Source organism: Octopus sinensis, linkage group LG1 (genome assembly GCF_006345805.1).
Source record: "Octopus sinensis linkage group LG1, ASM634580v1, whole genome shotgun sequence".
NCBI classification, from domain to species: Eukaryota; Metazoa; Mollusca; class Cephalopoda; order Octopoda; family Octopodidae; genus Octopus; species Octopus sinensis.
In genome coordinates, this window is record NC_042997.1 from 175,436,212 (window position 1) to 175,461,572 (window position 25,361).

The 25,361-nt window shown below is 36.2% G+C and overlaps 1 protein-coding gene across 4 annotated transcripts in view; it reads left to right on the forward strand.

Annotated features, from left to right (window-relative positions):
- Nucleotides 1–25,361, forward strand: part of LOC115216482 (EVI5-like protein) — a 331,037-nt gene that overhangs the window by 201,391 nt on the left and 104,285 nt on the right. For all 4 annotated transcript variants that reach the window (XM_029785910.2, XM_029785902.2, XM_029785918.2 and 1 more), the window contains 4 exons: nucleotides 9,984–10,109; nucleotides 10,497–10,640; nucleotides 13,644–13,733; nucleotides 20,074–20,171. In XM_029785910.2, the coding sequence (XP_029641770.1) occupies nucleotides 9,984–10,109; nucleotides 10,497–10,640; nucleotides 13,644–13,733; nucleotides 20,074–20,171 (458 nt within the window). The remainder of the gene's footprint in view (nucleotides 1–9,983; nucleotides 10,110–10,496; nucleotides 10,641–13,643; nucleotides 13,734–20,073; nucleotides 20,172–25,361) is intronic.

The window sequence follows — 25,361 nt, forward strand, 5'->3', positions numbered from 1 at the left end:
TCCCAGACCCCAGTTGAACCGTCCAACCCATGCTAGCATGGAAAGTGGACGCAAAACGATGATGATGATTATGATGATAATCAGTGGTGAGTTGTTTACATCCCTGTAGCATAGCAGTTTAGCAAAAGAAGCCAATAGAATAAATACCAAGCCTAAATAATGAGTGCAGGGTATTGATTCGTTTGAATAAACCTTATAGGGCAGTGCCCCAGCATGGCTGCAGCTCAGTGACTGATACAAATAAAAGATTTATATATACTCTATAGTCATAAGCTGAACATAATGCTTGTCTAGTCTAAGCTAGTGTACATCAAGGATAGTTAAAATAATAAGTTAAATTATATAACACTAAAAAAAGGTTTATTATTTCCTTTATCGTTTTCATCTCCTCTTTTGCTATCCCCTTAGCACACCAACATAAACAGACTCTGTTTTACATATTTTGCAATTTTTCTTTTTCACTTATACTAAATAATTGTTTAATTGTACTTTTGGCACAAGATTTGATCTGCCATCATGTATTTAAGCTTAAAAGAAAATTGTAATCCTGACCCTAACAAGAGTTGTCTCTGTTATCATTCGTATTTGTTTCAAAATGTTTCACCATACATTTACATAAAGCTTGGTTACTAATGGTCCAATTCCTTATCCGTTTTCATAACAACAGAGACTGAAATGCAGCATAATGGACTGTCTGTGTCTAAAGTTGATGCACAATAATATAAATTATGTTGAAAAATAGTAAATGTAATGTTTATGTATATCCACTATATGTATAGTGTTTTAAGTCATCCCTTGGACTGACATTACCACAATGCATTGTATGTTGTTGTTATTAGTATTAATTCAAAGGTAGTGAGCTGGCAGAATCGTTAGCATGCTGGACAAAATGTTTAGCAGCATTCCATCTATCTTTAAGTTCTGAGTTTGAATTCCACCAGGGTTGATTTTGCCTTTCATCCTTTCGGGATCGATAAATTAAGTACCAGTTGTATAATGGGGTCAATCTAATCGACTGCCCCCTCCCCCAAATTTCAGGCCTTGTGCCTTTAGTAGAAGGATTATAATTATTAATTCATTATTAATTTATATAAGTGGTAGATATATAATTTGATGATTAATACTGTTTAGAGATTAGATTCAGTAATTCTAAAATAAAATATACGCTGGTTTTTTTTAATAATCATATAATCAATTTTAATTAGTCAGTGACATTTGTAATTTACAATTAAATTCATGTCTGTTGAAACAAGCAAAAGTAATAATAATAATCCTTTCTACTATAGGCACAAGGCCTGGATTTTATGGGGAGGGGGACAGTCAATCACATCGACCCCAGTACTCAACTGGTATTTTATTTATCAATCCCAAAAGGATGAAATGCAAAGTTGACCATGGCAGAATTTGATCTTAGAACATGAAGTTGGACAAAATGCTGCTAAGCATTTTGCCCAGCATGCTAACAATTCTGCCAGCTCACCATCTAGTAATAATAATAATAAGAAGGCCTGAAATTTGGGGGGGAGGGGACTAGTCAATTACATCGACCCTGGAGTTTCACTGGTACTTAATTTATCAACCCTGAAAGGTTGAAAGGCAAAGTCACTCTGGCAGAATTTGAACTCAGAACATAAATAATAATAATAATGGTAGTAGTAGTAGTAGTAGTAGTAGTAGTAGTAGTAGTATAATAATAACAGCAACAACAGTTTTAAAATTTTGGCACAAGGCCAGCAAGTTCAGGAGAGAGCTAAGTCAATTACATCACATGTTCTTGTTGATGCAATTGTTAAAAAACTTACTGTATCAATTATCATTGCAGCAACAAAATTCTAAGAAGAAATTGAATTACATTTTGATCAGCTAATGTCTAAACCTTTATTTATTTATATATTTTAATTTTATGTGCCATGCCTCCATGGACTGCTTTGCTAAGGTCTGAAGAATCATGGTTTTGTGGGAAAAGAAACAGCAATGGTTTATTGTTACCTTTTGCCAGTTTATTTACAATTTATTTTCCTAGCCTCCTGCACTCTCGAGCTTACCCTTGAGGCACAGAGCCTATTTAACCCTAAGGCAGAAGACTGGTTCCCATGACATCGGGATACTAGTGAACCTGTGTCACATGTCTAGGGGCCAACCCTCATCTTAGTCCTATACACTTTTGAAAGAGGGTCATCTATTTGACACATAACTGGGGCTCTTCACAGATATTACCACTCTGGGCTAAAGCTGACTGGAGAGTAGTAATAACTAAGGGTAAATCTGCACTCCCCAAACTCCTAAAGTCTCAAGCTGGAGCATCACTGCTGAATCCAATTTACTGTCTTGCCCAGCACAAAATCCTTGAGTTGCAGCAACAAAAACTAATGCATTGATGGCACATAAGTCTATCATGATGAATGGTTATAAATCTTTCCTTTACATGGTTGATAGTCCTGTTCACTGGATTCTCTACATATAAACAAACAAATCTAAACTTAGTTATACATGAACAAATTCAACTTGAATAAAGAAACGGAAGCAAGGACAGTTACCATACCAGAATGTATGAATGTAGACAGTTGCACACAGAAGTGCTGATCACTTAAAGTGGATGGAAATTGTAGAAGCGGGAAACCCAGGAAGACATGGGACAAAGTATTGGAGGCTGATCTCAAGACACTGAGTCTTACAAAGGAGATGACTAAGGACCGAGATATCTGGCACACTGCTGTATTTGAGAAGACCCATCCACCACAGCAGAATTGATATCAATGCTTGTTCCACATAAAAAGCACTCAATGCTGGTGGCATATTAAAAAGATTGATGATGGTGCCACATAAAATGCACCCAGCACACTCTGTGGAGTGATTGGTGTTAGGAAGTGCATCCAGTTGTAGAAACCCTGCCAGGTACAGACAATGGGACCTGGTATGACCCCTGGCCTTACCAGCTCTGGACAAGCTGTCCATCCCATGCCAGTATGGAAAATGGACATATTATTATTATTATAATGAAGAAGAAGAAAAAGAAACCATTACAACTAGATGCAGTGAATAGAATAGCCACAATTCCTACAATATAAATGATAAATGTTGCCTGCATGGCATATCTTCAGGAGCATTGCTCTACATTATATTTCAATGGCCCATACTAACTCTTGTCAAAGTATAGCTAGAGACACAATAACATATGAAGCTGTTCAACATACAAATAGCCACCCAATTCTACTCCTTCACTAAAAGGTCTGTGTTACTCATATGAACATCTACTTGTCATAGATACCAACAATGCAAAAATTCTACAGAACTACAGTATATAACATCCTGGTTTTTTTTTTATATATATATAACAAAGCAACCAGTTATTCATTATTGATGTGTTAAACACATAACATTCTTTTCTGTCACAACAACAACGATTAATTGTTAATGCACTAAGTAATAGGTTTTGGGATAATATTAATGCACAGTGGTATTTATCTATTGTAATAGAACAAGTCTTAGCCAACACTGCATGCCTAATCAAATATCCTGGATATATGTAAACAGTTGTTTACACAATTTCTCCATGGACAGAGGATGGACCCTGAAGAGCTGGTCCAAACAGAACCCAAATCAGTTGGGCTAATCCCTCTTTATTTCACCTGCTGTGAGATTATATAGATACTGTAAGCAAATTATAGGGTGGAAGTGCTAAGCAGTGATGTGTATAAATACAAGGTTATTACTCCAAAATGCTTGCATCTCACAGTCTGGGTAGGTGGCGCTGCGAGTTGATTTTGATGTGTTTACACCATTTTTGTACAGCAGGGGTTCTCAGCCATTTTTTATATATGGACCCTTTTGATTACTATTTTATTCTGCCCCCACCCCTCCATAGCTATTTAATGTTTAAAAACTAGTTTTATTGATACTTCTTTCAAAATTATTGTTCTGTTATTCACACATTAACTTGTGTAGGTTAAACTATGTAAAACATTAGAGAAAGAAACCTAGCTGTTTCTTGTCATATATACTAATACATTCATCTAAAGTAAAATTTTTTCATGGGCCCTTAAAATACTATTGTGGATGCCCAATTTACTATTTTGTCACATGGACCCCACAAAATCTTATATGGACCCCAGTTGAGAGCCACTGGTCTAAAGTGAAAATTTTTCTCCTTGACAAAACACAATGAATGGCTTTCTTATGGGTTCAACTATGCCCCAAGCATATTTGAACTGGTTAGGAAGGGCATCCAGCTGTAGAAATTCTACCAGATTAGATTGGAGCCTGGTGCAGCCATCTGGTTTCTCAGTCCTCAGTCAAATTGTCCAACCCATGCTAGCATGGAAAGCAGACGTTAAATAATGATGATGATGATAATAAAGTTTGTATGTATAGATATTGGTTTCTATTTACATTTTATTACACAAATAGTGTCAACTAAGACATTTACTACTACAATAGATACACACTGGCAGATTTATGTTATATGAAAATAAAAATAATAACTGTATATATAAAGGCGTACAGAAGTGAGTTAAAAATTTGAGGAATTACACCAATTCATCATTTGAAATAAAAAAGAAATTATGGCAGCTAAGGAGTATGTGTATCATCCCATTGTAATTAACACTACTGGAGGAAACCTCAACCATTTCTGTAAATATAGTGCCAAATTACCTATGAGGTGAGACATAGACACATTCCAGAAAATACTAAGTTATATGAGCTGTAGATATTAAGGCTTTCTCACACATGGCATTTATTAACCTTGAACATTTAATGTGTGTTTTCAAAGATGTAGCTAATTCTTTTAGAAGAAGCTTCTCAAACAAAGAAAAATAAAGATGATGATGATAATGATAATCCTTCTTATAACAGGTACAAGTCCTGAAATATTTGGAGAGGGAATTTAGTTCTTGACTGGTGCTTATTTCATCAACCTCAGAAGAACAAAAGGCAAAGCTGGCCTAAGTGTAATTTGAGCTCAGAACATAGACAAACAATATACTGCTAAGTATTTTGTCTGGCATGCTAATGATTCTGTCAGCTCACCACAATAATAATAATAACAACAACAATAATAAATGTCAAAAAATAGCAACTCAAAAAGTTAATCCTTTTGAAAGCAACTACTTGAAACTGTCTCTGGTTCTGTAATACAAAACCCACTTTTTAAAGAGTGTATATAAGTGTTCCAAATTTAAATCCTCCTATAATAATTTTATTCATGGACATTTCATTATGTTCCAAATAGCAGCTTAGTAATAACTAATTTATTTTACAAAAACTCTCCAAATTTTAATTATTTTCAAAATGAATTAATATGGTTGCAAAAAGAGATGACTATTATTCTAAAGAAATGTGTCTTGCCTATAAGATAAGACTTTCTGATGTCAAGGATTATTTTCAAAGTAAGGATATCTTATCTAGTTACAAATCTAAAGTAATTCAAAAGAGAAGACATAGTCAGCCAAAACAACCATTACTACTAGTTTTACAATGTTTTGCACATGAAGTTAGGTCATCAGGTTACTGCTGAAGATTTCACTTGCTTGACATATTTAGAGAAAATCACACTCACATGTTTCATGAAGCTTAACAATCATGGAGTTATTTCAACTGAATTCTACAAATCAATGAAATATTTACACAATGTGGCTGTGGTAGTAGCTTGCTTACCAACCACATGGTTCTGGGTTCAGTCCCACTGCATAGCACCTTGGGCAAGTGTCTTCTACTATAGCCTTGGGCCAACGAAAGCCTTGTGAGTGGATTTGGTAGACGGAAAATGAAAGAAGCCCATCGTATATATGTGAAAAAATATATATATATATGTGTGTGTCTGTGTTTGTCCCCCAACATTGACAACCGATGCTGGTGTGTTTGCATCCCCGTAACTTAGCAGTTCGGCAAAAGAAACTGATAGAATAAGTACTAGGCTTACAAAGAATAAGTCCTGGGGTCAATTTGCCCAACTAAAGGTGGTGCTCCAGCATGGCCACAGTCAAATGACTGAAACGAGTAAAAGAGAGAGAGAATCTATATAGGCGTAGATGTGTCTGTGTGGTAAGAAGGCTTGCTTCCCAACCATATGGTTCTGGGTTCAGTCTTACTACATGGCACCTTGGGCATGTGTCTCCTACTATAGCCTTGGGCTAAGCAAAGCCTTGTGAGTGAATTTGGTAGAAGGAAACTGAAAGAAGCCCATCATGTATATATATATATATATATATATATATAATGTGTGTGTGTGTTTGTGTCTGTGTTTGTCTTTACCTCCATCACTTGACAACCGATGTTGGTGTGTTTATGTCCCCAAAACTTAGTGGTTAGGCAAAAGAGACTGATAGAATAAGTACTAGGCTTACAAAGAATAAGTCCTGGGGTCGATTTGTTCAACTAAAGGTGGTACTCCAGCATGGCCACAGTCAATTGGCTGAAACATGTAAAAGAGTAATGTCCCTCTTTTGTGTAACAGCGATGTGCATCTCAACATGATACCTATTTACAGTTAGCTGAATTGAGTCACCAGAAGCTAAATGTCTCTCTTGGAGAGGCAGCACAGATCTAACAACTTGCTACGTTAAGTGTCAGGCATCTATCTTTTATCTTTTACTTGTTTCAGTCATTATACTGTAGCCATGCTGGGGCACTGCCTTGAATCGATCCCAGTACTTGATTTTGCTAAGCCTAGTGCTTATTCTATTGGTTCCTTTTGCCAAACTGCTAAGTTACAGGGATGTAAGCACAGCAACACTGGTTGTCAAGGGGTAGTGGTGATGGGACATACACATATGTACACAAAAGGCTTCTTTTAGTTTCTGCCTACCAAATCCACTCACAAGGCTCTGGTCAGCCCAGGGCTATTAAGTACAAGATAGTCCAACCCATGCTAGCATGGAGAACGGACGTTAAACGATGATGATGATGATACTTGGCCAAGGTGCCATGCAGTGAGACTGAACCCGGAACCATGTGGTTGAGAAGCAAGCTTCTTACCACACAGCTATGCCTGCACCTATGTAAGTGAAGATTGTTTTGCTGATGAGATCAGAATAAAACCAAAACATATCTGAAGTTGTCTATTGCTGGAAAAATAAAAATAGATATTTCTCATTTAGCAATAGTCATTATTTTTTTTCCCCTTTCTCACTGCATACATTATTTTATTTAGGTTTTTAAAGCTCCATTCATTAAAAACGTTAATTCTATTTTAACTTGAGTTTAATTTACCGACCTCAGAGTAGTGTTTTTCATGCAGCTGGTGGGGGCTGTAAGGATTGGAAAGGCCCTCCCTGACAAATTGCCATGTTTGATACAATCAAGGTGTTTAAACTTCTCCTAAGTCATGTCAATGAGTGCGAACTTCATGGGTGTAAAGTATATTTTGTTTTCCCAATTAATAAAGAAGTGGAAGGCAGAGCAAAAAAAAAATTCACTAATCTTTGTTGGGCATCTGGTATTTGTCAGTTTGAGTATAACTGTCTGAGAAGAAGGGAAAAACATGAAAGGAATTGTCATCTCTGACAGAATTTAAACAAAGGTGTTTGAAGTAGATGCCAAAACATTGAGTGCTGTTCTATCACTCCACTCAACTCCCTTGCCATCTTTTAACCACAGAATGATTATTTCTTTTTTCTTCTCTCTTCCCATCTCTATCTCTCTCTTCCTCTCCATTTTTCTCACTCTCGCTCACTCTTTCTTAGATTCTGTCTTTCTTTGAGCAGTAAGTAGGGTGAGCATTTTTTAGAAAATAAGATATTTGTGTGTTAAAGCTACCTGCTTGTTTTAAACATGAAGGAATGTTTAAAGAATTCTTGTAATTGTATTATGATATATATATATATATATATATATATACACACACACATACACTCAGTGAACTACAATGTTGTTGCTATTGATGTTCTTTTATATTATTTGTAACTAAAACAATTGCTAGGAATGTCACATGTGTTTGAAAGTCTTTCAGTCTCCTATGGTTAATTACTATAATATCTCCTGTCTTGAATACAGTGTGTTAAAATGTTTTTGACTTGCTAGGTTGCTGGTAAGCCAATTAGATTTTTGTATACATTTTTATAAAAAAAACACAGTTAGGAATAATACATATAGATATAAAGCTTACACACATAATTAGTGTCAAGCATACATAGGAGAAATGAATAAAAACAGAAAATGCAATGAATGTAGCTGTGTCAAAGAGTCATTCATATTAACCATTTCAGAATGCACAATAACTGTTATCTTTTATCCTTTACTTGATTCATTCATTGGACTACGGCCATGTTGGGGCACCATCTTGAAGGGTCTTAGTAAGTTTGGTACTTATTCTATTGGCTGAATCACAAAGTTATGGAGACATTATCAAGCCAACAAAGGTTACCAAGCAATGGGAAGGGTGAGAAACACAGAAACACACACACCAACATATACATGTATGTGTGTATGTATGTACATTTTTGTATGTTTCTAGGATTAATACATTCTTCGTTGTCTCAGTTCACCGTTCTGCTTCAAAAATAGAACATCACTGCCTGTTATGATGGCCTGTCAATAAAAATAATGGTTTCTAACATCAGTAAGGCAGGAAACAGTCGTTTAATTGAAGTGTGAAATTTCTTCAGTGGCAGTAATGTGGTGGTGTAATAATTGACTGGGACTCATTTTATCAAAACTTGGCAAGATTTAAAGTCGATACATTGTTTGGCAGTCTAACAATTGTGGAACCTGCCATCATAACTATAGCAATTATATATGCAAATTTTCAGTAAAGACATAACTAAATTACTGCTTGCTAGATTTTGTGTCCCAAAGACTAATTTCTACATGTGTTGAAAAGAATTATTTCTGCTTCTACAAATAAGGAGACTGGTACAGATTAGAGACTACAACACTTTTTTCTGCAAAATAGGGGTAGCTTATCCTGTTCAGGCTATATTATTAGCATCATCCTGCGTTTGAGAATCTAAAATCACTTCTAAAGCAAACTTCATTTGTTTATTTACATCATCATCATCATCATCATTTAGCGTCCGTTTTCCATGCTAGCATGGGTTGGATGGTTCAACTGGGGTCTGTGAAGCCGGAAGGCTGCATCAGGCCCAGTCAGATCTGGCAGTGTTTCTACGGCTGGATGCCCTTCCTAACGCCAACCACTCCGTGAGTGTAGTGGGTGCTTTTTATGTGCCACCCGCAAAAGTGCTAGACAGAGCTGGCATTTGGCCACGAACGGATGGTGCTTTTACGTGCCACCGGCACGGGGGCCAGGCAAGGCTGGCAACGGACACGAATGGATGGTGCTTTTATGTGCCACTGGCACGGGGCCCAGGCAAATTTTACGTTCATCGTAATTTGAATTTAACGTATGATAGCGTCTCATAAAGTGAGATTTCTATATATCTTAAATTTGTGGAAGAATTTGTAATCTGGGTGGTTTAGCTTAATTGGTTCAGAGTACCGCGACGCGTAATCATGGAGGTGTGAGTTCGTGTCTTATAGCTGGCCCCGCTCAGTCGAAGTCGACTCTCGGTTACTCGATGGATCAGTGTTCTCCAGCCAGTTCTATCCTGGGTCGCTTCTTTCAGATTGGCTATGGCCATTCCAGTGTCACTCTTAATGGTGTCAAGCCAGCGGGTTCTTTGTCGGCCTCTTCCTCTCTTGCCACTGACCATTCCAAGCATGATGTCTTTCTCCAGGGATTTTCCCCAGGTCAGAGCCATTTAGCCAGCATATTTACCATATGCCATTGCCACCCCCACCACCACGGTGAGGAGAACAGTTGGACTTTGAAGGGGGTTCTGCAAAATAGGGGTAGCTTATCCTGTTCAGGCTATATTATTAGCATCATCCTACGTTTGAGAATTTAAAATCACTTCTTTAACTTTCTAAAACATCTCAACGCTTCTAAATCAAACTTCGTTTGTTTGTTTACATTCATCGTAATTTGAATTTAGACTAAACTTTGATTTAACATATATTATCTCTCTCTTGTTTTATTTCTTTAGATGCCTGAAGAGGAGGCATTTGCAGTGTTGGTAACACTGATGCAAGAATACCGGTTACGAGAACTTTTTAAACCCAGTATGGCAGAGCTGGGTTTGTGTATGTACCAATTAGAATGCATGATTCAGGTAAACAAGAAATGTTGGTTCTTTATGATATCTTGTATACATTCATGACACTCTTTGATGTTGTGTGACCCCCAATTATCAGACTTAGTGATACAATACGGTTTGAAGAAGATTTGGTTATTTCATTAGCTCAAACAATTACAAAGAAGAGTCCTCATTAGCTCCTGTTAAATAAAATCTAAGAATTTGCAAGTTCAATAAGTTGGATTGTAATGGGGAATGAAGAAGTCTGGCCTGTTTTGTTAATAAAAGTGGGTGAATGCATGTATTTGTTTGGGAAATGAATGCATATGTACCTGCCTCTCTGTGTTAGTGTGTAAATCTTTGGTTTGAATTAAAAACAGAATGTCCAAAAATGTTAATCTATCTTCTCATTTTTTTTTAAAGGAACTACTACCAAATCTTCACATCCATTTCCAAACGCAAGGATTTCACACATCTATGTATGCATCCTCTTGGTTCCTGACATTATTTGCCACTAGCTTACCATTATCACTGGCTTGTCGAGTCATGGATCTGTTTATCTCCGAGGTAATATTTACAGTTCGTTATCACTTCTACACCTGTATCTTTACAGCCTGCATTGGTTTGCAATGAATAATTTCAAGTTTACTCCTTAAGACACAATAAATTTTTCAATATAATTTAAATATCAATGTCTCTTCTAAATGTAACTCTGCAGCTCCTCTACAAGAACCTACTCTGTTCCTCACCTTCTTTCATATATTGGTTTCACATTTTGGCACAAGGCCAGGAATTTCGTGGGTGGAAGTAGGACAATTATATTGACCCCAGAATTCAACAGGTACACTTATTCTGTCGACCCCCAAAAGGATGAAAAGCAAAGTCAATCATATTTCTTTATTGCCCATAAGGGGCTAAACATAGAGGAGACAAACAAGGACAGACAAAGGGATTAAGTCAAGTACATCGACCCCAGTGCGTAACTGGTACTTAATTTATTGACCCCTGAAAGAATGAAAAGCAAAGTCAAACTTGGCTGAATTTGAACTCAGAATGTAACGGCAGACAAAATATCGCTGGGCATTTCGCCCAGCATGCTAATGTTTCTGCCAGCTCACTGCCTTCAAAGCAAAGTCAACCATGGCAGAATTTGAACTCAGAACATAAAAGATGGACAAAATGCTGCAAAGCATTTTACCCAACAAGCTTATGATTCTGCCAGCTCACCACCTTAATCCCTTCTCTCATATATTAACATCTCATTCCCTAACATGAAGCCGACTCCCAACTCACTTGAGGTTCTTAGTCTTGCAAGCTGCATTGCAACCTCAGTAGTGCTGGTGATATGAAAAAACAGCCAGTATATGCTGTAAAATGAGTGGTGTTAAGAAGGGCATCCAGCTGTAGAAACTATGCCAAAACAGACACTGGAGCACAAAGCAGTCCTTGGGCTCATCAGATCCTGTCAAACCACTTGACCTTTGCCTGTCTGGAACATGTATTCTAAATGATGATGATGATAAAAAAAAAATGCGCCCTTTTTAAAGCCTAGCCAAGCTTGTGGGCCTGGTTTCCCGGTTTCAATGCCATATGTGCTCCCCAGCTGGACGGGACGCCAATCCATCGCAGCGTTACTCATTTTTGCCAGCTTAGTGGACTGGAGCAACGTGAAATGAAGTGTTTTGCTCAAGAACACAACGCGTTGCCCGGTCCAGGAATCGAAACCACAATCTTACGATCATGATGCTGACACCCTAACCACTAAGCCACGCGCCTACAAATGATAATGATGCTAGGGGAAAATTAAAATTATAAAATGCATATTATATTGAAACTATGAAAAATTAGATATTAACATGATTGTTTGTTATTTCGCTTTACGTAGGTGGTCAAGAGTGAGTTTAAACGTTACTTTAACATTACAAAAGGAAGGTAACTGGGTGTACCTGATTAACAAGTTCCGATTTTAGCATTCAGTGTAAACAATTAACGAATAGAAAGCTATTCAATTGCCTACATAATCTCGAACAGAGATTCTCCCCCACCGCTTCAAGTTTCTTTCCAAGGGTGGAGTTCAACAAAATTGTTAAAACATCAGACAAAATGCGTTGTTATATTTAGTTACGGCTCTTTATATTCGTAGTTAAAATTCTACCCAAGTCCTTTTTTTTTTCCTTTTTTTTTATTTCATGTCTCTCTTTTTCTTTTCCTTTCTTTTTTTTAAATTTTAAGGCTTTCATTCTTTCAGGTTGATATATATATAGCACCAGCCAATTTTTGGGTCGATGTAATCGACTAGCTAGCTTCCTACCCTAAATTTCTGGCCTTGTGCCTATATTAGAAACATTTATTATTACGTATTAAAGACGGCGAGGTGGCAGAATCGTTAGCACACCTGCCAAAATGCATTTCATCCGTCTTCATATTCTGACTTCAAAATCCGTCAGGGTCGCAATAGAATAAATACCAGTTGAATAACTGGCCCTGTCCCAAAAGTTGAAATCATTGTTATGTATTAAATAAATAAGAAAAGGATTAAGCCTGATTCTCTCCCTTACATAAAATGACTGAATCAGTCACAACGGATAATTGTTTCCAAAATTCTTTATACACTATAATTTACTGCAGATCGGTCTGTCACCTCAAGCCAACAGAAAATATTGTTTTATATGTAAATTCGATGTAAAAAAAGGAGTTGTTTTGTGTAACTAATATTCTTGGAAAAAGAAACATCAGTTTGTGTGATATATATTTTAAATTACTAATACGGTTAGTAATCCAACACCTTGTCATGCCTTTACGACTTATCTCCCTTAGATCTTAGCCGTTGTAACCATATTTCTTGCCTTTAGAATTGTTACTCTGTTGTGTCTGAGGAGAGTCATTTTCTTTTTGTGCCTTATAATGTAACACACTCAGCCGTAAAATTTCCACTTTTTTCTTATTTTTATCTTCCTAAAATTCTCGTTGCGTCTTGCAACCTTTTGAAAACTATTGAAAAGGTTGCAAGACGCAACGAAAATTTTAGGAAGATAAAAATAAGAAAAAAGTGGAAATTTTACCGGTGAGTGATTTACATTATAAGGCACAAAAAGAAAATGACTCTCCCTAGACACGAACTCAAATAAAGAATCTTGCAAGCCAAATCCAAAAACGAAATAGAATTGTTACTCTTTTTGTCTTTACCTCGTCAGCTGAGCATAGATTTTGCAACGGTGATGAGAGAATCACTAAGTAGATGTTCAATATTGTACATTTCTACTCTCATAGAACATTATTCTGTTCTACTCTCAAAGAACATCATTCTGCACTACACACTTAACAAAACCACTACATTTTAGGCCTATCCTTCATACTTCAGTATTTCATATTTCTTTTACCCCATAAAGTTGTCTTCAACAGTTACAATAAAAACAGCATTTGTAGCAATAGCTGCAATATTTTTTCCAAGACATGCACGAACATCGTATACATATCACTGAAGAAAAAATTTCTTTGTATGTTTTGCTCTGTTGTAATTAATCTATGAAGTTATGAATAATACAGAGAATTTTATTTTATTAATTGTAGGGTATGGAAATTGTCTTTCGAATTGGGATGGCTATTCTTCAAATGAGTCAAGAAATATTGATGTCATTAGATATGGAAGGAATGTTGAAGGTAAAATCAGTTTGTGTTTTGTTTTTATTGGGTTTTTTGGGGGTTTTTTTAATAGAATCACTTGTTTCTCCTTAGCTTTCATAGATGGCTGGGCTGATACATCAGCTCACTATTTTTGTTTTAAAAAGATTACAAGACTGAATTCTTCAAGAACATCTTTATAGTTTTTGTATCATATAAAATGATTCCATCTTCTTTAGTATGTTGCTTTTCTCTCTAAGATGATTAAATTGTGAAACACTCCTTGAAATAATGTTACTCAACAAAGATAAAAATTTCTTTCCAATAATCATTTCCAAGATTTCAGAGTTATGAAAGTGATCTGAGTAAAGTATTGCAGTTTGCTTACAGTAAATGAAGTTGGGTTAGTGACTCAATATGCCATGTTCTCTCTTTTCACTCTCTGTTAAAAATATAAGACCTTTGCATTGTGAAATACTATGGGAAATGTATTTCGGAATTAAAAGCTCAGCCCTAAACATTATAGTTTGACTATTTGATAGTAAATAGTAAAAAAAAATCCTATATCACTTCAAATATAGTTCACAGTCTCTTTAAAATTAAAGTCTGTTTAGCCATCATCTTCAGCATTATTTTGACATCTGTTTGTCCTTGCTCATAATTACATGAGTTCAGCATTTTGCTATGCATTTCAATCTTTCATCATTTTATCTGTAAGGCTTTAAGATTTAGACTCACTTTCTTCCATGTCTTCCACATATTTTCTTTACTTAGAGAAGCTCCATTACATACAACAGTTTTTAACCTTGCATATTTAATCTATTCGTGTCAAGTGGCCATTCTAAAATAGTTGTCTCTCCTAATGCAAACTTCTCTTTCAACTCACTTGTGACATGCTTTTAAGAAAGGTAAATTCTGTGTCCAACAGACTTTGTTCACCCCATTTCTTTCTGGACTACTCTGATATTTCTCATTCAATGTCTGTCTATTATGTATCATTATTATGCATACCAAGAGAAGTAACAGATCCTTGAATTTCTTTTATCAATTTCTTAGTCTAGCTACTGGCACTAATTAGGTCACACAAGTTGAAAATGTAAACTACATCTAATAAATGCTTTGAACATCTCATGGACTTCATTTCATCAGTGCCCTTTATGATAGCCACCCTTTATATATATATATGTCTTCCTGTGGAAGAGGTAGACCCAGAGAAACCTGGGATGAGGTGGTGAAGCACAACCTTCAAATGTTGGACCTCACGGAGGCAATGACAAGGGACTGAGACCTTTGGAGATATGCCGTGCGTGAGAAGACCTGGCAAGCCAAGTGAGACCATAACTGTGGCCTGTGCCAGTGTAGCATCACCGGCCCATTTAAGAGTACCCTTCAATCATTGGGCAATAAACTACTTGAAAAGACCTGTTGCCAGTAGCACGTAAAAAGCTCCATTCAGGCATGGTCGTTGCCAGTGTTGCCTGACTGGCTCCCATGCTGGTGGCACATAAAAAGCTCCGTTTTGGCGTGTTCGTTGCCAGTGTCACCTGACTAGCTCCCATGCTGGTGGCACGTAAAAAGCACCGTTCAAATGTGGTTGATGCCAGTACCGCTTAACTGACCCTCATGCCAGTGGCACACACGAAGCACCCACTACACTCTCGGAGTGGTTGGCTTTAGGAAGGGCATCCAGCTGTAGAAACCTTGCCAAGTCAGATTGGAGTCTGGTGCAGCCTTGCCAGTCCTTAGTCAAACCAGCCTGGAAAGCAGACATTAAACAATGATGATATACTAGCAATGCACCCTGGCATTGCCTGGGTGTTATGACCTATAGCCACATTTTATTATTTGTTCCTTTCTTATGGTCAGAATTGGCACACGAGGAGTATAAAGCAAACAACTCTTCTTTATAAACATGTTTTTTGGTCATTTTCTGATGAACAAAGCTGCAGTTTCCATCTATCAAATTCAGTCACAAGTCTGTGGTTGGCCTAGGGTTAAAGTAGAAAACAAATGTAAATATTCATAAAGGAAGTTGACTCATTTAATGTCTGATTAGGTTTTTACAGTAAAAATGTAATGAAGTTGACTTTTATTTATGCTTACTTTTTCCGCATAAATTTACTAAAACCATTAAATGGTTAATTACTTTTTGAAGTTTGACGTTCATGCTGGTGGTAATCGTGGTCCAGGCCATATTTTACATAGCTTGGAGTTTCTACCTATCACAAGGGAGCCCAGCAATTTCCTTAAATAAGTCAGTTTTTCTCTGCTTAAGAAGTCGAGCTTGCGTTTCGCCTCCAGGAAGCTATTGCTCACTTTCTCTGTGTTAGGACAATGAAATTCATCACCGCTGACATTGCCACTACCAGCTCTTACTGCATCTAACACCACCAACAACAACATCATAATTCATTCCTCAGACATATAAACTCACTAAGTGAATATGACTTAGCATTCCTAGAAACCTTCATTTACCTTATACGATGTTTAATGTCATTTCACATTCATGTTGAATTATGCAGCAATCTTATGTTCTCTTCATAGAACACTTGCAATGTATGTATTACCAGTTCTTTTGGTATAGTAGATTTTTACTATTCTTGTTTGTGTCTCCTCACAGACGTGTATATTCTAACAAGTTGCTTCTTAAATTTCACACCTCCCTTGTTCAGTAAACACTGAGTTAAACTTGCATAGCTGTTTATTTTCTCCTTTCGATTTTTAATGCTTATTTTAGTGGGTTATCAAACTATCAATTTGATCTCCCGGCTAAAATGGTAACAGCAAATTTTAAAGTTTACTTGACATTTTATATGCGTGAAAGGGATTAAAATTTTAATACTTCGTATCAAAGGTTCCAACAAGAACAGGCAGAAAATAAGAGCTTGAGACAAGACACTTTCTACCGATCAGAATTCTGTTTACATAATCAGTTTGATCGGTCACCTTCCTCTGTCGGTTGAGTAAAGTGTCATCCAAGCTGATGTTTATGGGTAATTAAACTTAATTTGCAACACTTGTGCATATTTATCAGCTTTGTTTTTGTTGATAAGAATTATCAACAACATTTTCTGTGATTGTGATTTGAGAAAACATACAAAAGTATGCTAAAGATCGAACATAATGTCCAACCCATGCTTAACTGAGCAAGAAATGTAAAATAAAGTTTATTATAAACAACACAAATACTTCATAATTTAATAGCTTTCAATGTGATACCTGTTAAACAGAAATTATTTTTATTTAATGAAAATTTAATAAAATCTAATCATAAGTAAGTGAAATTATGCTAAATAAAACTAAATTGAAAATATTTTTCCCCTGGCCATATCGGCAATCCTGAAAACTTTTGGATGCGAATTTTACACGAGTAGAAGCTTCTTTTTAGCAATTTTTATCCTGAAAATCACTTGCATGAATTACACAGGTGCGCAAATTACATGGGGTTTTACAGCAGAAGTGTTAAGACCAATCCTGCAGATGGTGTAAAACACTTGTGACAGTGCCATGTAAAAGCACCCATGCTGCCTCAAGAAAAAGTGCCTGTGTGGTGCCACGTAAAAGCACCCAGCACAATCTGTAAAGTGGTTGGCACTAGGAAGGGCATCCAGCTGTAGAAACCACGCCAGATCAGACTGGAGTCTGGTGCAACTCCCCAGCTTTTCAGCTCTGGTCAAACTGTCCAACCCATGCAAGCATAGACAACAGACCTTAAATGATGATGATGATGAAAACATTTGATATCTTGTTCTCTTTGTTTCCTAAAGTTCCTGCTGTATATTGTTTCTGTTGGTTTCACTATTTATACATAACCTTGATTGGTAGACTTAAATCTGTTACCTGGTTCACCACCATCACCTTGTCTTTGACTTCCTTTACTGGAGCCTACTCTGTTGTAATAATTATTTTCTTTATGTGAAAAAGAAGGAAATGTCTGTGACCTTCTTAAGCCCGTTTTAGATTAAAAGGAAAAGATTAGGTTCATACTATAACATTATTGTGTTTGTTGTTCTAAGTGAATTTCTGTGGATTTATTGACTAGAGGGAACACATAAACAACTGAATCTATTGTGAATACAATTTCTCAGGGGACACATCATAAATATGTATTTTCTCAAATAGCCAAAACATTCATAAAATCTTCAACTAAAGGAAGTGATAGCAAATACATAGGGAAAAAATCTGAGGATTTAACAACCAAACATAAATTCAACAGAAAATGGTTGTTGAGTATAAATGTAATATAAACTGTGGGCATAAACATTTACATAAGTGCAAAATGTGTTCAAAGTATTTCAGCCCACAGGTATATGGCATAGTGGTTAAGAGCGTGGGTTATTAACCCCAAGATTCCAAGTTCGATTCCAGGCAGTGACCTTAATAATAATAACACCAAAAAAAATACCTTAGGAATGAGAACCCAGGTTCAAAATTTCCCCAAGACACCTGATGAAGGCTGGAGGGTATATCAGCCGAAACATTGTGTTAACAACAAACAAGATGAGGACAAATATCCGTCAAATATAAATAATGTAAATAAAGTATTTCAGCTAAAAAATATTGCAACTTGAGATAAATTTGAAAGCAACTATAATAGCAGGTCATTTCTGTTACTGCAGCAACCTAATCAATGCTGGAAATGAGTAACAAAGGTTTCTAGTTGCAATGGAGCTGTGAAGCTGAACTCTACTGTAAATACAACCATACTTTCTATGTACGCAGTTTAAAAGATAGATGAAATGCATGCTTACACAAACATGCATGCATTTCCTCCTCCTTTGCTCATGATTTTCCTGCAGTTGTTCAAAGTGAACATCGAGTAATTTGACAGGACCTGCAAAGATTATGTCCCACGTTTCTCCACCTCCTCCTGACTATCAAGATTTGAAATATGATATATATAGCTATCATACAGGTGCACTGATAATATAAAGTGCATGAGCTGATCAGACAGTCGTCAAAATGTGGTTCATATTTTCAATTATTTGGATGGCCTAGTTTGTATTGAATTTAGTTATAGTTAACATACTGTTGCTAGACTAAGAATGTTGGAGAAGAAATTCAGGAACCTGTTGCTTCTGTTAGCATACATAATTGTGAGACATTGTATGAGAAAGATCAGTGAGGAAATGAAGTGAGCAAGATCTTTTAAATACATAACATTAATATATATTAAAAGCAGGTCACATGCCATCTGAAAGAGTAGCTCATACTAAAGGGCATCATCTAGGACAGACAACCATACTTTTACGTGTTTCAGTCATTTGATTGCCCATGCTGGAGTACCACCTTTAGTCAAACAAATCAATCCTAGGGCTTTGTAAGCCTAGTGAAAGTCTAGTACAAGTTACCAGGTCATACTCACTCACAAGTAACTGCTAAGCTTAGTCTCCTTCACTGTTGAATTTATGGTGGCTGATTTGCAACAGCCTAATTCATATTGAACCTTTTTTCTTTTTTGTTAATGTATTATTTGAAGTAGGAAAAGCAACATTATAAGTTTTTGTTGGGTTTCCCGTGACTGTGGAAGAAAAGGAAGCAAGATACCATGACTACTTGGTTATTGCAATAACAAGTAGTACATTAATATATCAGACTAAACTCAGACCATAGTCTTAGTCTAAATATCTGAACCAGAGTGGCTTCTATCTATGAACTTAAGGTTGTACCATGTGACAAGTAACCCTTTTAATACCAACCCACTTGAGAAAGCTCCTGGTTCTATGACAAACTTCCTGATTTTAAAATGATCTAAAGCAGAGTTATGCATGAACCCCTTTGATTACTATTTTATTCTGGTGGATCCCCATAGTCATTCAATGCTTAAAAACTAATTTTATAGAAACTTCTTTTAAAATTCCTATTTTGTTTTTCACGCATTAACTTATGTAGGTTGAATTGTGTAAAATTAGAGAAAGAAACCTAGCTGTTTCTTGCAATACATACCAATACATACATCTGAAGCAAAATTTTTTCAGGAGCCCTTAAAATACTATTGTGGCTCCCCAATTTACTATTTTGTTGCACAAGCCCCCCAAAAATCTTATATGAACCTTCAGGGGCCATATGGATCCCATTTGAGAACCACTGATCTGAATGATCTAAATCAAAACTTTCTTTCAAAATTTCATGATAATTTATGTTCCAAACACCAACTTAATAATGATAAAGTTGTTTTACTAAATTCTTTGTATTTTCAAAATCATTTGAAACAAAGGCAGTGTATTTCAACAGAAATATAACAGAAAAGTTAAGTCTGCTAACCAGTTGATACTTTCCTCAGTGATGGGGAATTTCCAAGATATTTGTATTTATAATATTTACATGTGTTGTTTTGAACTGAAACAAGTAAAGATATTTTTTTTCTTTTTATTTAAAGTTTTTCCAGAAAACTGTTCCTGCCATATATGAACAAGACCAAGAGAAACTTATCCATACTGCTTTTCTTATCAAATACAATGCCAAAAAAATGAAAAGGTAAGATTTTTCTTTCCTTTATTTTCCTTCCTATATTTTCTCTGTTTATTTTTTAGCTCTTTCAGTATTCTGCTTCATCAGTCTCTGGTTAGAATTACATATGTACTTCATGCATCTCATAGCTTCAATTACCTCTATTGTTGTGTGTTTTTAATTAGAAACAGTAGTTCCTGAACCATAACCTTGTTAGCAGTTTAATCCAATAGAACAATTAATGACTAGGTTGCATTTAAATATTTCTATGTAGGAAGCGGTGATAAAGAGTGCAGTTTAATTTCAAGTATTTATATTCCTTTTTTTTTTTTTTTTACCTTCTCGAGCCATGCCAGGCTCATAAGGGCCGGTTTCCTGGTTTCAGTGGTGTAGAAATTCCCCACCCGCATGGGACTCCGGTCCGTTGCAGGATTGCTCATTTTTGCCAGCTGAGTGGACTGGAGCAACATGAAATGAAGTGTTTTGCTCAAGAACACAATGCGTCGCCCGGTCCAGGAATTGAAACCACATCCTTACTATTATAGGTTCAACACCCTAACCACTAAGCCATGAACCTCCACTTGTATTCCTTCATCCAAAGTAATTCCAACTGCATTCCCTAGAAGATTACTACAGATGTTTGTAGCTCAGTGTATGGGCCCCTGCATCAGGTACATGCAGATTTGAAACGTATAACATGTCTGTCAAACTACTGTATATCAACTTCTTGAATCCCAAGAGGTTGTAACTCAAGTGCAGCGTTAGACTAACATTGTTGAAGTTACATGCATTCTACAATGTAAAATGTTCATGGCAAATTTCATGCATTTCATCAGCTGCAATGATTCTGAAAGCTTTCATTTTGATTGGTTAGTGTTGAGTTGGCTGAGTATGTTACATAAAGCAGTCATTCACAATAGTGTATTCCTTGAGGCTTTGAATTTGCGCTTTGTTGATTGATTTTTTCTTCTATCTACATAGTTTGTTTCTAAATTTACATAGTGCTTCAAGCCACAATCTCCATATTTCTGTTTACAGATGATAGAAATATTCTCTACATATACCATATGTATATAACTGTATATACCACATATATGACGAGCAAAACGCACCCCTGTCCAATGGACGGTGCTGAGTTGTCAAACATTTAAACTAGATTTTCTCAAAACAACTTGTCTGACCGTCCCATTTTGTGGCATTACTTCAAGCCAGCCGGCTTTTTTTGCGCAAACTGCACGTGCATTTTTCTCACGTACGCATAGTATCGATTGCAACAACTGATGTACTTGTGTGTACAAATGCACATTCCCATGGCTTTATCGATTGCATTTTCACCCGGAATAAATTTTTGTAATTTTTTCAAGACTTATACACGCCCTGATACCGTCGGTATCTACATATCGAATTTGAGCGCAATCGGATGGAGGATGCCCGAGATCCTAGAAGACACACAGACAGACAGACAGACAGAATGGATTTTATATAATAGATAACTGTTTCTGATTGAATTTCCCTTGATTTGTAAAGTCTATCATACTTTAAACATAAAACCAAATTGTTTTGTGGCCAAGTTTGTGAAAATAGTATCAATTTGCACATTTTTGTTGTAGTAGTAGTCTCTTCTGACAAAGAATGAAACCACAGAATCTTGGGAGAGAGGAAAATGGAATGCAGTCACATTCATACCTTTCTAAATTACATTAATGACATGAGGGAAAAGTGAAACGACTTCAGGTATTGATCAAAACTAGTTCATAGTCAAGTCACTATGGAGGCCTCAATGTTGTCATTTGACATGTTAGAAGTAACAGCCAAACCTTCTTTAAATCACTATCAGCTGTATTTAAAAAAATGGTAGAGTACTTTAGATAATGAAAACCTAGATACATTATATAATTAAAAGGAAATGAACACAACTTGAACATGTTGTTTTTATAGGTCAGTCTTTATTGATTTAAATAGCAATTCAGTGTACTTTCTAATCAATGTATATTGTGTCAATTGTTGTGTAAGTCTACTAATGATATATATAAGCATTGACATTGGCTAGCTATCAATATTTTGTATAACGTGTGACTGTCTATGTGATTTTCTTTGATTTTCTCTCATTCATCCACCTCTCTTTCTGTGCGTGTGTTGTTCTGTGTCTCATCTAAACATCTCAATTTAATAACAACCAATATAAATGTTAGTTGATTTCTTCACTTGTGCTTTACATCATATGGAGAGAGAGTGAACATATCAGGTGTAGGATGAGTACACATACTAGGCTTAAAGAGAGAGAGAGAGGAAGATAAGCATAACTCTGGTTTGGTGTTCTGAAAAATACATATTTTTTTAAAATAAAATTTTGCAGGGTTAGAGTTTTGATGGTGTAAAGTTCAATTATCATCATCATCATCATCATTTAACGTCCACTTTCCATGCTAGCATGGGTTGGACGATTTGACTGAGGTCTGGCGAACCAGTCTCCAATCTGATCTGGCAGAATTTCTACAGCTGGATGCCCTTCCTAACACCAACCACTCCGAGAGTGTAGTGGGTGCTTTTACGTCCCACTGGCACGAGGGCCAGTTTGGTGGTACTGGCAACGGCCACGCCCAAATGATGCTTTTTACGTGCCACCTGCACAGGAGCCAGTCCAGCGGCACTGGCGACGACCTCGCTCAAATATTTCACATACCACCAGCACAAGTGGTAAAAATTTAGAAAAATAATGACAAACATTTATAATAATATTAAAACGAAAAATTGGTGTTCAGATTAATGACAAGTGTAATGCTTATTTATTCATATTAGTTTGAAGTAAGCATGCCTTATTTTCTAGCTTTGAGACTTCCACAATGTGATTGCTTATTTTTGAGAATGACACTGTAGGACAGGTGTGAGAGGTTAGATATGGCCAGGGGGAACATTTAGGACAGACATGGCTGGTTTAAGTGCTAACAGGTTTAGGACAGATATAGCTGGTTAAAATGCTAAAGAGTTAGTTCAAGGTAAAAAGTGTTTCTTTTGAAATTAGTATTAATTTCATTATTTTATATAAGCATCAAGAAATTTGATAAAAGTTGAATTATAATTATCGTATGTATGTCAATATTTCCTGATATTAATCACGGTGGCAAAAGTATTCTTCCAAAGTTATCCACCATATGACAGGTAACAGTCTAATTTAAACATATTCATGATGTGGGTAAGTCTGTTGCCAGCAAAATTTCAATTTAATTCATTTGAGTCACTTTTTAAGTAAACCAAAACTTTAGAAGCACAGTCTAACATCCATACTTTTCTTTCTTTTGCATTTCTACATCTTTTAAAAATCGTAAATTGGCCTGTGCTATCTTCCATTAAATGTCAGTGCATGAGCATATATGCATGTGCTTGTGCATTCAAACACGTGTACTCAATTGCCAGTATGAAACTCAGCAAAAAACTCAGAAAAGAGGCTGAGCAAATCATCAGCTTCAAATGAATTTATAAAATGTACTTAAGTAATATTGAGTACACATTCTTTTGTTACATTCATTTGTGTGTGTGTGTGTGTGTGTGTGTGTGTGTATGAGGTAATGCTATAAGAGTAACTCAAAGGCCTTAATTTTCATGTCAATGCATGTTTGAAAAGTGCCTTGACACGACTTTCTAACCCATGGATCACTCTTGAAGTATTTTCAACTAATAACAGATTTTACATACTATGCTGTATGAATTTAGTATTCTTGCCTTCCATTTGTAGAACCATTATTCCTATACACACACCACCACCCCCATTTGGTTGGGGAAGCTTTTTCTTTTGCCCCCCCCCACTCCCCATTTCTCCTATCTCCTTTCGTTTTTGGCATATCTTGCAAGCTTGTTGGCAACATCGCTAGTGCCAGTGACATGAAGGTAGGAAGCAGGAAAAAGGCACCCACTACAAAGTGGCTAGTGTTACCTAGAGAATCCAGCTGTAGAAGCCATGCCAAAGCTAACACTGGAGCTTCAATGCAGCCTTACAGCTCACTGGAGTCTGATGAACCATCCAGTCTATGCCAGCATAGAAGATGAACATCAAATGTTTATGATTATGTGTATGTGTGTGTGTAGGAGTGTTCAAGGTCTTAAACCTAAAATATCCTCTCCAGTATCATAATAAACTAAATAAACACACCTATTTCATTGCATTTCAATGGTTGATGGCAGAAAGGGCGTAAGCCCATATCCAACACACTACTTCAGCCCAAGTTGTATGCAGTACAATGCAGGCTTGAGATATGTACAAATACTGCTGTATTGCTAGTCTTCCTATAACCCACACCATTAGGAAAATGTCATAAGATTGTAAATACTGTAATATACAATAAAGAATAAATACTACACATATATATATACACCTGTTTCTCTTGAAAAATTGGAGGCTAGAACACATCATAGAAATTTTGCTGTTATTCCAGTATATGTTTCTGTGTCAAAAGGACAAAAGAATAGCACAATATTGTTTTAAGAAACTGGGATGAGTTCTTAATAGAAATGTATGAGTGACCAAACAATTACTAAAGCAAGGATTGGGGGAGAAAAAAAAGAATTAAACAGGAAAGCAAGATATTGAAAAAGCTGATACAATAAATTGTATTAGTTAATTGTCATCGTAGCTATCCTGGTCAATGGTTTGTATGTTGTATTTCCTATGCTTTTAGCATTTATGGAATTTGTCCTTTATTTCTTATACATAAATAGATAAGGCAGTGTGCTGTTATCTGTGTGGTGACCATAATATGAGACTTTAAAGATAAATGTTGTTATAATGGCATGAATTTTAAATGTTTTACTTGTTTCTGTCATTGGACTGCAGCCAAGTTGGGTCACTACTTCGAAGGATTTTTAGCTGAACAGATCAACTCCAGTGTATATTTTAAGTCTGATACTTATTCTACCAGTCTCTTTTTGCTGAAACACTAATCACAGGACTATAAGTAAAGCAACACCAGTTGCTAAGCAATGGGAGGTGGGGGTGACAATCACAACCATAAAGACACATCCACACACACTGAGTTATGTATACACACAGATGCCTTCCTCACATTTCCATCTACCAAATTTATTTCTCACAAGATACTGGCCCGTCTGAGGCTATAGCAGAAGACACTTGCCCAAGGTGTCATATAGTGTGACTAAACCTGAAACCATGTAGTCATGTCTGCACCTAACTATTAAAAAGTAAAATAGAATTATTTTAAATAT